The sequence below is a fragment of the Bos mutus genome, chromosome 8 (assembly GCF_027580195.1).
Source record: "Bos mutus isolate GX-2022 chromosome 8, NWIPB_WYAK_1.1, whole genome shotgun sequence".
Lineage (NCBI taxonomy): Eukaryota > Metazoa > Chordata > Mammalia > Artiodactyla > Bovidae > Bos > Bos mutus.
In genome coordinates, this window is record NC_091624.1 from 48652053 (window position 1) to 48668694 (window position 16642).

A 16642-nucleotide genomic window follows, 5' to 3' on the forward strand; every position below is an offset into this window, starting at 1 on the left:
CTTCTCCAACACCACAGTTTGAAAGCATCATTTCTTCTGTGCTCAGCCTTCTTTATGATCCAACTCTCACATCCATACATGACTACTGGAAAAACCATAGCTTTGACTAGACGGACCTTTGTTGGCAAAGTAGTTTCTCTGCTTTTTAATATGCTGACTCAGTTTGTCATAGCTTTTCTTACAAGGAACAAGTGTCTTTTAATTTCATGGCTGCAGTCACCATCTTCAGTGATTTTGGAGCCCAAGAAAATAAAGTCTGTCATTGTTTCCATTGTTTCCCCATCTATATGCCATGAAGTGATAGGACCAGATGCCATGATCTTAGTTTTTCGAATGTTGAGTTTTAAGCCTGCTTTTTCACTCTCCTCTTTCACTTTCATCAAGAATCTCTTTAGTTCTTCACTTTCTGCCATAAGGGTGGTATCATCTGGATATCTGAGGTCACTGATATTTTTCCCAGCAGTCTTGATTCCAGCTTATAATTCATCCAGCCTGGCGTTTCAAATGATGTACTCTGCATATAAGTTAAATAAGCAGGGTGACAGTATATAGCCTTGACATAATCCTTTCCCAGTTTGGAACCAATCCATTGTTCCATGTCCGGTTCTGACTGTTGCTTCTTGACCTAGATACAGGTTTCTCCGGAGGCAGGTATGGTGGTCTGGTAGTCTCATTTCTTTAAGAGTTTTCCACATTTTGTTGTGATTCACACAAAGGCTTCAGTGTAGTCAGTGAAGCAGAAATAGATGTTTTCCTGAAATTCTCTTGCTTTTTCTATGATCCAATGGATGGATGTTGGCAATTTGATCTCTTGTTCCACTGCTTTTTCTAAATCCAGCTTGTACATCTGGAAGTTCTTGGTTCTCATACTGTTGAAGCCTAGCTTGAAGGATTTTGAGCGTTATCTTGGTATAACTAATACCACAGTCAAGATGCAGAATATCTCCATCACCCCCAAAATTGCCTTGTGCCCTAGCAACCCCAAGCCCTTGGCAACCATTGATGAAATTTTTCTGTGCCTGTGATTGTGCCTTTCCAAAATGTTAAATTAATAGAATGATACAATGTATAGCCTTTTTATCTGGATTTTTTCACTTAGCATGCTTGTGAGAGTCATTCATATGGTTTTATGTATCAACAGTCTTCTTTTTATTGTTGGGTATTATTCCATTGTCTCAAAGTATATTTACTTATCTCTTCACCTGTTGATAGACAATTGGATTGTTTAAAGTTTGGGATAATTATGACTAATGCTACTATGACATTGAAGTACAGGTTTTGACCTAAGAGTGGGTTTGCTTGATTATATGATAATTGTATGCTTTACTTCATAAGAAATTGCCAAACTATTTTTCAAAGTACTGTTTTGCATGCCCGCCCCCCAGAAATGTATGAGATGGCTCTGTATTCTCATCAGCACTTCATATTGTTAGTTTTTATAAATTTTATGCTATTGTAATGGATGTATACTAATACCTCATTGTGGATTGAATTTGCATTTTCCTAATGAGTAATGCTGTTGAGCATCTTTTAATATGTTTTTGGCTGTCTGTATCTGTACTCTTGTGAAGTATGTATTCAGATGTTTTGCACATTTTTGTATTCTTTTTTTTATTACTGAATTTTTGTATATTGTTTAAATGTGCTAGTTAAGAGACCTTTACCAGGTGTGTTATGAAAATCTTTTCTCTTAGTTTGTGGCTTGTCTTTTCATTTTCTTAATGGCCTTTAGAAGGGCAGAAACTTAAAATTTTAATAAGATCCAATTTGTCAGTTTTTGTCTTCATGGCTCTAAAAATTCTTTATCTATCCCGCAGTCACAATGACTTATTCCTGTTTTCTCTAGAAATTTTATAGTATTAACCTTGTCATGTAGGACCTAATGATTCACTTTGATTGAATTTTGTTATGAGGTTCATTTTTTTTGTATGTGGATGAATAGTGTTCTAGCACTGTTCATTGAACTTCCTCCATTGAATTTCCTTGCTATCTTTTGTCAAAAGTCAGTTGACCATTTATGTGTGGGTCCATTCTGTTCCATTGATGTGACTGTTCTTTAGTAGTACCCCACTATTTCAACTAATATGCTTTTATGGTAAGTGTTGAAATCAGCCTGACTGCACCAGCTAGGACCTGTAGTATGGTAATGAATAGGAGTGAAGAGAATAGACATTCTTGCCTTGTTCCCATTCTTAAGCAGAAAGTATTCATTTCACTATTACGTATGATGTTAGCTGAAGGTTTTTCACAGGTATTCTTTATCAGGTTAAGGAGGTTCCTGTCTATTCTTACTTTCTGAGAGTTATTTACGTAAATGATTTTGAACTTTATCAAAAGTCTTTTCTTCATCTATTGATATTGTGATTTTTCTCCTTTGTTGTTATTGTCCAGTCACTAACTGGTGTCTGACTCTGAGACCTCATGGGCTGCAGCATGCCAGGCTCCTCTGTCCTCCACTGTCTCCTGGAGTTTTCTCAGATTCACGTCATTTGAGTCGGTGATTCCACCTAACCATCTCCACCTCTGGTGCACCTTCTCCTTTTGCCTTTACTGCATTTATATAGTCACTTACATTGATTGACTTACAAATGTTGAATCAACCTTGCATTCCTAGAGTAAAACCATAATTAATCATGATGTCTTATTTCTCGTACATATTTTTGTATTTGATTTATTAATATTTTGTTATGATTTTTTGCACTTTGTTTCATGAGGGATATTGATCTGTCTGTGCCTTTTCTTGTTATGTCCTTGGTTTTGGTATCAGTATAATGTTGGTCTCATAAAATGAATTCAGAAGTGTTCCATTTTGGAAAAGTTTGTATAGAAGTGGTATTAATTCCTTCTCAAGTGTTTGTTAGAGTTTGCTAGTAAAGCCATCTGGGTTTGAGTTTTCCTTGTGTGAAGGCTTCTAACTACAAATTTAAAATTCTCTAATAGACATAAGGATATTAAGGTTGTCTGTTTCTTCTTGAGTAAACTTTGGAAATTATGTTTTCAGTGAAATTCATCTGTTTCATCTTAGTTACTGGATTTATTGGCATAAGTTGTTCATGATATGAACAACTTTTTTATGTCTATTTTTTAAATCTGCATTTATGGACCCCTCTTTGATCATATTATTTGTAATTTGTGTCTTCTTTTTTTATCCCCTTGATTAATCTACCTGGAAGTTTACCAGCTTTATTGATATTTTCAAAAACTAGTTTTGGCTTCATGATTTTTTTTCTTTACTCTTTTTTTCTATTTCATTACTCATGTGTCAGTGTTGATTTTGCTCTCATCTTTATTAATTCCTTGTGTCTACTTTCTTTTGGTATAATTTGTTCTCTTTTTTCTCAAGGCCTTTTAATTTTTTTAATTAATTTATTTATTTTAATTGGAGGCTCATTACTTTACAATATTAGAGTGGTTTTTGCCATACATTGACATGAATCAGCTATGGGTGTACATGTGTCCCCCATCCCAAACCCCCTTCCCACCTCCATCCCCATCCCATCCCAGGGTTGTCCCAGTGCATTGGCTTTGAGTGCCCAGTTTCATGCATCAAACTTGGATTGGTGATCAATATATTTCACATATGGTAATATACATGTTTCAATGCTGTTCTCTCAAATTATCCCACTCTTGCCTTCTCCCACAGAGTCCAAAAGTCTGTTCTTTATATCTGTGTCTCTTTTGCTATCTTGCATATAGGGTCATCATTACCATCTTTCTAAATTCCATATATATGCGTTAATTTACTGTATTGGTGTTTTTCTTTCTGACTTGCTTCACTCTGTTATAATATGCTCCAGTTTCATCCACCTCGTTAGAACTGATTCAAATGCATTCTTTTTAATAGCTGAGTAATATTCCATTGTGTACATGTACTACAGCTTTCTTTTCCATTCATCTGCCGATGGACATCTAGGTTGCCTCCATGTCCTAGTTATTGTAAACAGTGCTGTGATGAACATTGGGGTACACGTATCTCTTTAAATTCTGGTTTCCTTGGTGTGTATGCCCAGCAGTGGGATTGCTGGGTCATATGGCAGTTCTATTTACAGTTTTTTAAGGAATTTTCACACTGTTCTCCATAGTGGCTGTACTAGTTTGCATTCCCACCAACAGTGTAAGAGGGTTCCTTTTTCTCCACACCCTCTCCAGCATTTATTGTTTGTAGACTTTTTGATAGCAGCCATTCTGACCAGCATGAGATGGTACCTCATTGTGGTTTTGATTTGAATTTCTCTGCAGTTTTAATATGGTACCAACTACTTTACCTTTCAAAGTAGGCTTCTCTTCTCTTCTGTAGCTCTTCTGAAGTAGGATGTGAACCCAATGTCTGTGGGATATCTTGACATTTATTTCTGGAAGTACCTTGCATACTGAGCTGAATGGCCCTGCGGAGATCGGCTTCTTCATCTTCCATGTCAGTTTCTAGGCGACTTAGTGCCAGAGCCCTCTGCAATTCCTCCTCATCCTCATCTAACATTCCTGTCCCATCATTTACTTCTAAGACGCGTTCTAGATCTGTTTTCTGGACTCTCTGTTCTTTAAGTTGTGCTAATTCTTCTCCAGTAAGTTTTGGTCGATGCATCTGTTGGACCCTGATCATCTGTAGAAGTTGGTTAGCTTTGCAATCTGGCAGATCACCCTTAACAACAAATACAGAGTAACCTTCCTATTGTAACTGAGCCAAGAAAAGTGCAAGGTATGTGTCTTATATTAATTCTGGACCCGTCAAAAGAGAATTCAAGTTGAACCACTGTTTTCCTAATTTTCTAACTGTAAACCAGTGTTCTTTATAGTTGCATATAAATGATCTTTCATTTATGGGATTAATCCTGAGCCTCTGGTACTCTGGACTGTTAAACAGGATTAGTTCTAAACCCCAAACTTTCAAGGCATTGCTTATAACTTGAATAGAGAAAAAGCCACTGTCATCCATATTTCCAGAAGGCTGCTGCAAAAATGTGCGATAGTCTTCACTAGTAACTCCTCCTTCTGCCATTCTCATCCTCTCTTCCTCATCTAGCTGATGTGCAATTGAAGATAATTCCACAGGGATGAAGTATTCTCCTTGCAGTAGGTTATTCAAGCAATGTTGAGCACAAAGTGAGCCTTCTTGTTTTTCGTGGAAGATGGACTCCATGTTTATTTGTCTGGAGCCAACGGCCCCCACGCCGAACCACCAGAGAACCAATCAGAGAAATTTTTGATTTGAATTTCTGTATATTTTCTTTGGAGAAATATCTGTTTAGTTCTTTGGTCCATTTTTTGATTGGGTCATTTATTTTTCTGGTATTGAGCTGCATGAGCTGCTTGCATATTTTTGAGATGAATTCTTTTGTCAATTGCTTTGTTTGCTATTATTTTCTCCAATTCTGAAGGCTGTCTTTTCACCTTGCTTAGAGTTTCCTTCATTGCACAAAAGCTTTTAAGTTTAATTAGGTCCCATTTGTTTATTTTTGCTTTTATTTCCATTACTCTGGGAGATGGGTCATAGAGGATCCTACTGTGATTTATGTCAGAGAGTGTTTTGCCTGTGCTTTCCTCTGGTTGTAGTTTCTGATCTTACATTTAGATCTTTTATCCATTTTGAGTTTATTTTTGTGTACAATGTTAGTAAGTGTTCTAGTTTTATTCTTTTACAGGTGGTTGACCAGTTTTCCCAGCACCACTTGTTAAAGAGATTGCCTTTTCTCCATTGTATATTCTTGCCTCCTTTGTCAAAGATAAGGTTCCATAGGTGCGTGGATTTATCTCTGGGCTTTCTATTTTGTTCCATTGATCTATATTTCTGTCTTTGTGTCACTACCATACTGTCTTGATGACTGTAGCTTTGTAGTATAGTCTGAAATCAGGCAGGTTGATTCCTCCAGTTCCATTCTTCTTTCTCAAGATTGCTTTGGCTATTTGAGGTTTTTTGTATTTCCATACAGATTTTGAAATTATTTGTTCTAGTTCTCTGAAAAACACCGTTGGTAGCTTGATTGGGATTGCATTAAATCTATAGATTGCTTTGGGTAGTATACTCATTTTCACTATATTGATTATTCTGATCCATGAACATGGTATATTTCTCCATCTATTTGTGTCATTTTTTATTTCTTTCATCAGTGTTTTTTAGTTTTCTATATATAGGTCTTTTGTTTCTTTAGGTAGACTTATTCCTAAGTATTTTATTCTTTTCATCACAATGGTGAATGGAATTGTTTCCTTAATTTCTCTTTCTGTTTTCTCATGGTTAGTGTATAGGAATGCAAGGGATTTCTGTATGTTAATTTTATATCCTGCAACTTTATTCATTGATTAGCTCTAGTAATTTTCTGGTGGAGTCTTTAGGGTTTTCTATGTAGAGGATTATGTCATCTGCAAACAGTGAGAGTTTTACTTCTTCTTTTCCAGTCTGGATTCCTTTTATTTCTTTTTCTGCTCTGATTGCTGTGGCCAGAACTTCCAAACTACTATTCAAACTGTGTTGAATAGTAGTGGTGAGAGTGGGCACCCTTGTCTTGTTCCTGACTTTAGCGGAAATGCTTTCAATTTTTCACCATTGAGGAAAATGTTTGCTGTGGGTTTATCATATATGGCTTTTATTATGTTGATGTATGTTCCTTCCATGTCTGCTTTCTAGAGGGTTTTTTTTTTATCATAAATGGATATTGAATTTTGTCAAAGGCTTTCTCTGCATCTATTTAGATAATCATGGTTTTTATCTTTTAATTTGTTAATGTGGTATATCACATTGATTGACTTGTGAATATTGAAGAATCCTTGCATCCCTGGTATAAAGCCCGCTTGGTCATGATGTATGATCTTTTTAAAATGTTGTTGGATTCTGTTTGCTAGAATTTTGTTGAGGATTTTTGCATCTGTGTTCATCAGTGGTATTGGCCTGTAGTTTTCTTTTTGTGTGGCATCTTTGTCTGGTTTTGGTATTAAGGTGATGGTGGCCTCATAGAATGAGTTTGGTGGTTTACCTTCCTCTGCAATTTTCTGGAAGAGTTTGAGTAGGATACATGTTAGCTCTTCTCTAAATTTTTGGTGAAATTCACCTATGAAGCCATCTGGTCCTGGGCTTTTGTTTGTTGGAATGTTTTTGATTACAGTTTCGGTTTCCGTGCTTGTGATAGGTTTGTTAAGATTTTCTGTTTCTTCCTGGTTCAGTTTTGGAAGGTTATACTTTTCTAACAATTTGTCTGTTTCTTCCAAGTTGTCCATTTTATTGTCATATAGTTGCTGATAGTAGTCTCTTATAATCCTTTGTATTTCTATGTTGTCTGTTGTAATTTCTGCATTTTCATTTCAAATTTTGTTGATTTGATTCTTCTCCCTTTGTTTCTTGATGAGTCTGGCTAGTAGTTTGTCTGTTTTATTTATCTTCTCAAAGAACCAGCTTTTAGTTTTGTTGATTTTTGCTATAGTTTCCTTTGTTTCTTCTTCATTTATTTCTGCCCTAATTTTTATTATTTCTTTCCTTCTACTAACCCTGGGGTTCTTCATTTCTTCTTTTTCTAGTTGCTTTATGTATAAAGTTAGGTTATTTATTTGATTTTTCTCTTATTCTTGAGGTAAGCTTATATTGCTATGAACCTTCCCCTTAGCACTGCTTTTACTGAATCCCATAGGTTTTGTATTGTTGTGTTTTCATTTGTTTCTATGCATATTTTGATTTCTTTTTTTATTCTGTGATTTGTTGGTTATTCAGAAGTGTGCTGTTTAGCCTCCATGTGTTTATATTTTTAATAGCTTTTTCCCCTGTAGTTGATATCTAATCTTACCACATTGTGATCAGAAAAGATGCTTGAAATGATTTTAATTTTTTTGAATTTACCAAGGCTAGAGTTATGGCCCAGGATGTGATCTATCCTGGAGAATGTTCCGTGTGCACCTGAGAAAAAGGTGAAATTCATTGTTTTGGGGTGAAATGTCCTGTAGATATCAATTAGGTCTAACTGGTCCATTGTATCATTTAAAGTTTGTGATTCCTTGCTAATTTTCTGTTTGGTTGATCTATCCATAGGTGTGAGTGGGGTATTAAAGTCTCCCACTATTATTGTGTTTCTGTTAATTTCCCCTTTCATACTTGTCAGCATTTGCCTTACATGTTGTGCTGCTCCTATGTTGGGTGCATGTATATTTATAATTGTTATATCTTCTTCTTGGATTGATCCTTTGATCATTATGTAGTGTCCTTCTTTGTCTCTTTTCACGGCCTTTATTTCAAAGTCTATTTTATCTGATATGAGTATTGCTACTCCGGCTTTCTTTTGGTCCCCGTTTGCATGAAATATCTTTTTCCAGCCCTTCACTTTCAGTCTGTATATGTTCCTTGGTTTGAGGTGGGTCTCTTGTAGACAGCATATATAGGGGTCTTGTTTTTTTATCCATTCAGAAAGCCTTTGTCCTCTGGTTATGGCATTCAGCCCATTTACATTTAAGGTAATTATTATTAAGTATGATCCTGTTCCCACTTACTTTGTTGTTTTGGGTTCAAGTTTATAAACCTTTTGTGTGTTTCCTGTCTAGAGAAGATCCTTTAGCATTTGTTGAAGAGCTGCTTTGGTGGTGCTGAATTCTCTCAGCTTTTGCTTGTCTGTAAAGCTTTTAATTTCTCCTTAATATTTGAATGAGATCCTTGCTGGGTATAGTAATCTGGGTTGTAGGTTTTCTCTTTCATCACTTTAAGTATGTCCTGCCATTCTCTTCTGGCCTGAAGAGTTTCTATTGAAAGATCAGCTGTTATCCTTATGGAGATCCCCTTGTGTGTTATTTGTTGCTTTTCCCTTGCTGCTTTTAATATTTGCTTTTTATGTTTGATCTTCATTAATTTGATTAATATGTGTCTTGGAGTATTTCGCCTTGGGTTTATACTGTTTGGGACTCTCTGGGTATCTTGGACTTAGGTGGCTATTTCCTTCCCCATTTTAGGGAAGTTTTCAGCTGTTATCTCAAGTATTTTATCATGCCCTTTCTTTTTGTCTTCTTCTTCTGGGACTCCTATGATTCAAATGTTAGGGCATTTAACATTGTCCCAGAGCTCTCTGAGGTTGTCCGCATTTCTTTTAATTCTTTTTTCCTCTCTGCTTCATTCATTTCCACCGTTCTGTCTTCCACCTCACTTATCCTATCTTTTACCTAAGTTATTCACCTGTTGGTTCCCTCCAGAGTACTTTTGATCAGTTATTGCATTATTCATTATTGATTGACTATTTTATTTCTTCTCAGTTCAGTTCAGTCACTCAGTCACGTCCTACTCTTTGTGACCCCATGAATCACAGCACGCCATGCCTCTTTGTCCATCACCAACTCCCAGAGTTCACTCAACTCATGTCCATCGAGTTGGTGATGCCATCCAGCCATCTCATCCTCTGTCATCCCCTTCTCCTCCTGCCCCCAATCCCTCCCAGCATCAGAGTCTTTTCCAGTGAGTCAGCTCTTCGCATGAGGTGGCCAGAGTATTGGAGTTTCAGCTTTAGCATCGGTCCTTCCAATAAACACCCAGGACTGATCTCCTTTAGAATGGACTGATTGGATCTCCTTGCAGTCCAAGGGACTCTCAAGAGTCTTCTCCAACGCCACAGTTCAAAAGCCTCAATTCTTCGGCACTCAGCTTTCTTCACAGTTCAGCTCTCACATCCATACATGACCACTGGAAAAACCATAGCCTTGACTAGACGGACCTTTGTTGGCAAAGTAATGTATCTGCTTTTCAATATGGTATCTAGGTTGGTTATAACTTTCCTTCCAAGGAGTAGGCGTCTTTTAATTTCATGGCTGCAGTCACCATCTGCAGTGATTTTGGAGCCCCCAAAAATAAAGTCTGTCACTGTTTCCACTGTTTCCCCATCTATTTCCCATGAAGTGATGGGACAAGATGCCATGATCTTAGTTCTCTGAATGTTGAGCTTTAAGCCAACTTTTTCACTCTCCTCTTTAACTTTCATCAAGAGGCTCTTTAGTTCCTCTTCACTTTCTGCCATAAGGGTGGTGTTACATATCTGAGGTTAATGATATTTCTCCCAGCAATCTTGATTCCAGCTTGTGCTTCTTCCAGCCCAGCGTTTCTCATGATGTACTCTGCATGTAAGTTAAATAAGCAGGGTGACAACAATATACAGCCTTGACATACTCCTTTTCCTATTTGGAACCAGTCTGTTGTTTCATGTCCAGTTCTAACTGTTGCTTCCTGACCTGCATACAGGTTTCTCAAGAGGCAGGTCAGGTGGTCTAGTATGCCCATCTCTTTCAGAATTTTCCACAGTTTATTGTGATCCACACAGTCAAAGGCTTTGGCATAGTCAATAAAGCAGAAATAGATGTTTTTCTGGAACTCTCTTGCTTTTTCCATGATCCAGCGGATGTTGGCAATTTGATCTCTGGTTCCTCTGCCTTTTCTAAAACCAGCTTGAACATCCAGAAGTTCATGGTTCACGTATTTCTGAAGCCTGTCTTGGAGAATTTTGAGCATTACTTTACAAGCGTGTGAGATGAGTGCAACTGTGCGGTAGTTTGAGCATTCTTTGGCATTGCCTTTCTTTGGGATTGGAATGAAAACTGACCTTTTCCAGTCCTGTGGCCACTGCTGAGTTTTCCAAATTTGCTGGCATATTGAGTGTAGCACTTTCACAGCATCATCTTTCAGGATTTGAAATAGCTGGAATTCCATCACCTCCACTAGCTTTGTTCATAGTGATGCTTTCTAAGGCCCACTTGACTTCACATTCCAGGTTGTCTGGCTCTAGGTGAATGATCACACCATCGTGATTATCTGGGTCCTGAAGATCTTTTTTGTACAGTTCTTCTGTGTATTCTTGCCACCTCTTCTTCATATCTTCTGCTTCTGTTAGGTCCATACCATTTCTGTCCTTTATCAAGCCCATCTTTGCATGAAATGTTGGCTTGGTATCTCTAATTTTCTTGAAGAGATCTCTAGTCTTTCCCATTCTGTTGTTTTCCTCTATTTCTTTGCCTTGATCGCTGAGGAAGGCTTTCTTATCTCTCCTTGATATTCTTTGGAACTCTGCATTCAGATGCTTATATCTTTCCTTTTCTCCTTTGCTTTTCACTTCTCTTCTTTTCACAGCTATTTGTAAGGCCTTCTCAGACAGCCATTTTGCTTTTTTGCATTTCTTTTCCATGGGCATGGTCTTGATCCCTGTCTCCTGTACAGTGTCATGAACCTCCATCCATAGTTCATCAGGCACTCTTATCAGATCTAGTCCCTTAAATCTATTTCTCAATTCCACTGTATAATCATAAGGAATTTGATTCAGGTCATACCTGAATGGTCTAGTGGTTTTCCCTACTTTCTTCAGTTTAAGTCTGAATTTGGCAGTAATTTCTTCTGGTCCTTGTTAAACATTCCTTGCATCTTCTCAATCCTTGTCTCTAGTCTGTTTATCTGTAACTCCATTTTCTTTTCAAAATTTGGGATCATCTTTACTATCGTTATTGTGAATTCTTTGTCAGGTAGACTCCCTATCTCTTCCTCTTTGGTTTGGTTTGGTGGGCATTTATCATGTTCCCTTACCTGCTGAGCATTTCTCTGCCTTTTCATTTTGTTTAAATTGCTGTGTTTGGGGTGGCATATCTGTAGGCTGGAAGTTTGTGGTTCCTCTTTATTATGGAGCTTGCTCCCTGTGGGTGGGGTTGGACTAATGGCTTGTCAAGGTTTCCTGGTTAGGGGAGCTTGCGTCTGTTTTCTGGTGGGTGGAGCTGGATCTCTTTTCTCTGAAGTGCAATGAAGTGTCCAGTAATGAGTTTTTGGGTGTCTGTGGGTTTAGCATGGCTTTGGGAAGCCTGTATTTTAACTCTCAGGCTTGTGTTCCTGCATTGCTGGAGAATTAACGTGGTATGTCTTGCTCTGGAATTTGTTGGCTCTTGGGTGGAGTTTGGTTTCAGTGTAGGTAGGAAGGCTTTTGGATGAGTTCTTGTCTATTAATGTTCTCTGGAATGAGGAGTTCTCTGGTGTTCTCAAGTTTTGGATTTAAGCCTCCCGCCTCTGGCTTTTGGTCTTATTCTTACAGGAACCTCAAAACTTGTCCATCCATACAGCACAGATGAGAAAACATCTAGGTTAATGGTGAAAAAATTCTCCGCAGTAAGGGACACCCAAAGAGGTTCACAGAGTTACATGGAGAAGAGACGAAGGAGGAGAGAGGGAGCGTAACCAGGAGGAGAAGAGGGAGAGTCAGAAGAGGAGAGACCAATCTAGTCAGTAATCATTTCCCTCAGTGTTCTCCACAGCCTGGTACACCCAGAGAGGAGGGAGGAGATAGAGGTGTCCTGGGGAAGAAAACTGAGAGTCAAAAGGGGAAAGAGCAATCTAGCCAGTAAGCACACCCCTAAGTGAAAATAGATACTAAACATTAGATTCTTAAAGGTACAAAATTGATAACAAATACAAAAAAGCAAAGTTTAGCAATCTAGAGTAGAGGTTAGACTCTCAAAAATACAATATTAGAAATACAAAACAAAATCAAAAATTATAAAAAATATATATGAAATTTGTTTTAAAAACAGGGTCTTTTTTTTGCAAGGTAATAGTAGGTTATAAAAATGAAAATAAAAGGAGTAATAAAGAACTTAAAAATATTAAAAAATGATAATAGTAAAAATATATCTAGGAATTTCTCTGGAGCTTTTGTGGGCAGTGTGGGGTCAGTTCAGTTTCAGATAGTTCCTTGTTCCAGCTAGTACTTCTTCTCAAGATCTATAGGCCTCTTCCAGTGCTTAGTCAGTGTTAACTACAGGGTTTTAATCTGTGGCACCTGTCACTCCCAGAGCTTTTCCATCTTCTTAGTGTATTTTGGCTTCCTCTGCTTGCAGGTCTCTTCAGTATCTCATTTCCCCCCTGACACAAGGGGGTGAAGGTGGTCACTTACTTAGGCTCACTTGTTCAGTTGTGTTGTGGGGAGGGAGGAACACTGCCAACAGATATCAGTGGCGTCTGTGGGGAGTGCTCGCAGTGTATGGACCACACTGGGTTTGCCCCAGCTCAGGGCGGTGTGTGCTTTCTGGGTCTACACTGCTCAGGTCCCAGGTTGCTCTGCAGGGTACTGTCCAATGCGGGCCCTGCATTTCATGCACTTCCCAGGTGTAAGCTGCTCAGGTTCAGGTTCTCGGGTACTCCGCAAGGGCACAGACTTGGTTGGGCATGCATTTTGTGCCCTTTCCAGGTCCGAGCAGCTCAGGTGACCAGGTGCTTGGCGAGTGCACTGTCCTAGGTGGGCCGTGTGTCTTAGTCACCACCCTGGTCCTGGCCGCTCGGTTGACCGCTCGGTTTCCCAGGTGAGCCGCGAGAACATTGTCTCAGGTGTGCTATGTGTCTCCTCTGGGGAGCCGATCTCAGGCTGTGACCCCCCTGGCAGATGTCAACCGTTTAGGATCCCAGGAAGATGTGGTTAGCAGCTGGGAGCCTGCTCACAGTTCGGTGGAGGATGCCGGTCTCTGGGGCCGAGATTGTCCCTTGTCTTCCGGCTCTGGCTGTCACACACCTGCCTCTCTGCCTCTGGTGGTGGGGTGGGGCCTGTACGCAGCCGGCTAGCTCTCCTTTGGTGTTGGCTCAATCCTTTGTTCTGTGAGCGGGCCAAGCTGCGGGTTAGGTTAGAGCCTTTCGTGGGAAAGTTCTCTTTTTGTTTCTCTCTCTGGCTATCCCACAGTTTGAGTTGCTATCTCAGGTTAGCTCCTTCAGATTATTCTCAGGGCATTCAGGCCCTGTCCTTACCCTAAGCATGCAGCCCATGCCTCCCTGTCCAGCACAGACGTGAGCATCTGGGCTACTTCTCCACTGGGAGTTGTGGTTAGGTGTGTATTCTGTGGGTTTTTTTTTTTTTTCCCTCCCAGTTATGTTGCCCTCTGAGATTCCAAAACTCCCCACAGACCTGCTGGTTTCCTGCTGTTTGGAAACTTCTCTCCTTCACGACTCTCTCCCCAGGACAGGTCTCGGTCCCTAACTCTTTTGTCTCTCTTTTTATCTTTTATATTTTGTCCTACCTCCTTTCAAAGAGAACAGGCTGCCTTTCTGGGTGCCTGGTGTCCTCCACCAGCGTTCAGAAGTTGTTTTGTGGAAGTTTCTCAGCATTCAGGTGATCTTTTGATGAATTTGTGGGGGAGAAAATGGTCTCCCCATCCTCTTCCTCTGCCATCTTGGGACTGCCCCCTCTCAAGGCCTTTTATGGATACTTCCTTCTCTGCCCATCTCTTAAATGACAGCCTTCCACAGGAGTCCATCCTTAACCTTATTTTTGACTCCTTGAACACCAAATACCACATATATGCTGAAGACCAACAAATCTATAAGCAGCTCAGACTTGTAACCTGAGTTTCTAGTGAATATAACTACATGGCTGCCCTAAAGGCATCCCAACTTCTATATGTCCAAAATTATTTCACTCCCTTCCTCTCCTGCAGACTTGTCTCTTCCCATTACTATCCACCATGCTTCTAAGCTAGAAATTTGGAGGCTTCCCTTATAATTCAGTTAATCAATTCCTGTTAATCCCACTTCCTGATTAGCTCTGATACTGATTTTTTGTATCAGCATTCCAAGGCCCTATTTTCAGATCTTCCATATCTTCAATTCTTACAACTCATTTATCTTTCGCCTTCTAGTTTATTTTCCTTGATACTAAAGAGTGATCTTAAAATGCAAAGTTGATCATTTTATTCTGCTATTTAAAATCCCTCCAAGGGTCTTACGTTAATTTTGGCAAAAATGCAAACATGCTAGCATAATATAGTAAGTAGTCTCTTCTGGGTCTGCCTCTTCTCACTTCTCGCATTTCCGTCTTTCAATCCTTAGCTTAGAGTCTTTATTCATTCATGTCCCACCACTCAACTGCCTAGAGTTCTCAGAACCAACCATGTACTTCTCTCACCTCTGTGCCTTTTAAATTTTCTCTTCCCTCTACTTGGGGGTGATACCTTTCCCCATCCCTGACCCCAACCTCCACACATCCTTTTCTTCCTTGCCTGGCTGATTGCACCTTGTCCTTTAGAACTCCATCAGACCTCCTCTCATCTGGGAGACATTCCTTGATATCTTCCTTTCCCCAGGCTAGTCTTTATGCCTTTCTGACTTCCCTTGTTTTCTCATAGTATTCCATGCTTTTCTCTATCATAACAGTTATTTCCCTATATTGTAATAGCACATAAAGTATTCAGCAGCAGTTTATGAAATATACAAACAAGTGAAAACTCTGAAAATACATTTGAATTCACAGCCTAATGCATCATTATAGTAACCTTTTACCATGTTCTCATAGGTGAAGATGCTGGAAGCAGATCTGGTTTCAAAAATGCTACGGGCTGTTCTGCAGTCTCATAAGAATGGAATAGCATTACCCCGGCTCCAAGGAGAGTACAGATCCCTAACTGGAGACTGGATCCCTTTCAAGCAATTGGGCTATCCTACACTAGAAGCCTATCTGAGAAGTGTGCCAGCAGTTGTCAGGATAGAGACTAGTAGGTCTGGAGAGGTAAGAAGGTAACTGTGTTTCAAAAGAGGCAAGCCAATTCTTAATTGCCTGTCTGGTACTTCCAGTCTCTTAGTTAGGATGGAAGTCAAAGTGAAAAGCACTAGCCAAGATTAGTGAAGAAGTGAAGTGACGTGAAAGACTCATGTCCAATTCTTTGCGACCCCCATGGACTATACAGTCCATAGAATTCTCTAGGCCAGAATACTGGAGTGGGTAGCCTATCCCTTCTCCAGCAGATCTTCCCAACCCAGGAATTGAACCGGGATCTCCTGCATTGCAGGCGAATTCTTTACCAACTGAGCTATCAGGGAAGCCAAGGTTAGTAGTGATAAAGAATTGCATCCAAAGCACAGCCTAGATTCTCATGTCTTTTGTTTTACCCTCAAATTCTTTGTTATAAAAATAGGATTTTAACCATATTAAGTTAAAAATTTTCAAGTTTACTCAGTCTCAGTGTCCACACAAAATAACTGTATTAGAGACCTTAACTGCCTAAATATCATACCACTCATTATAGGCCTGCCACAGCTGTTTGGCCTAGGTTACTAGTGACCTCCTGATTACTGAATCCAATAGATACTTTAAACCTCTGATCATCTGACCTGACCCCTATCTGTTCCTACTGTCTTGATCCTAGTCAAGCCTCTACTTGATCATTCAGCACTTTTGGTTATTACAGGGCTTTCCCTACTGTTCTCCCTGTCTTTAGTCCCTTCTGTCCCTAGCCTGTTCTCACCTTTACTTTAGTAATAGTGATTATCCTACAATTTTAAATCTTCTAGTTCCTCTGGAATCATGTTTTATATGTAACATGGGCAATTGAGTGGTAGCAAGTAAAATTTTTTTATTACATATCCCCTATGACTCAGTAGTTTTGCTTCTTGTTGTCTGCCCAATATACAGTATGAAAGATTGGACAAACTACCACCCAAGACAGAAAGGTGTCCACCCCACCAAAATCAGTATATTTTGGGGGTATGTTTCATATGTAAATATGTAGGACAGGTCTGGGGTATTTCTCACAAAAAATTAGAATAGTAGTTCCTCTGGTGAGGGGGTGGGTCAGAGAGGCATTGGGTAGAGGAGAAAAGGGGCCCAGGGTTAGGAGAGCTGCCTTCCTTGGTGGCTCAGACAGTAAAGAATCCACCTGCAATGCAGGAGACCTGGATTTG

The 16642-nt window shown here is 39.4% G+C and overlaps 1 protein-coding gene and 1 non-coding gene across 3 annotated transcripts in view; one reads left to right on the plus strand and one right to left on the minus strand.

Annotated features, from left to right (window-relative positions):
• The window catches only part of TDRD7 (tudor domain containing 7), a 102643-nt gene that overhangs the window by 10851 nt on the left and 75150 nt on the right, over positions 1-16642 (plus strand). Inside the window, exon 2 of one of the 2 annotated variants that reach the window (XM_005905972.2) lies at positions 15258-15470. The exons of the other annotated variant lie outside the window; for it this stretch is intronic. Coding sequence (XP_005906034.1) covers positions 15264-15470 — 207 coding nt within the window. The 5' untranslated portion in view covers positions 15258-15263. The remainder of the gene's footprint in view (positions 1-15257; positions 15471-16642) is intronic. 2 annotated transcript variants of the gene reach the window in all.
• LOC102287274 (ataxin-3) lies at positions 4262-5158 on the minus strand. Its single transcript, XR_011465234.1, has one exon. It is a non-coding gene; the product is annotated as an ataxin-3 (transcript).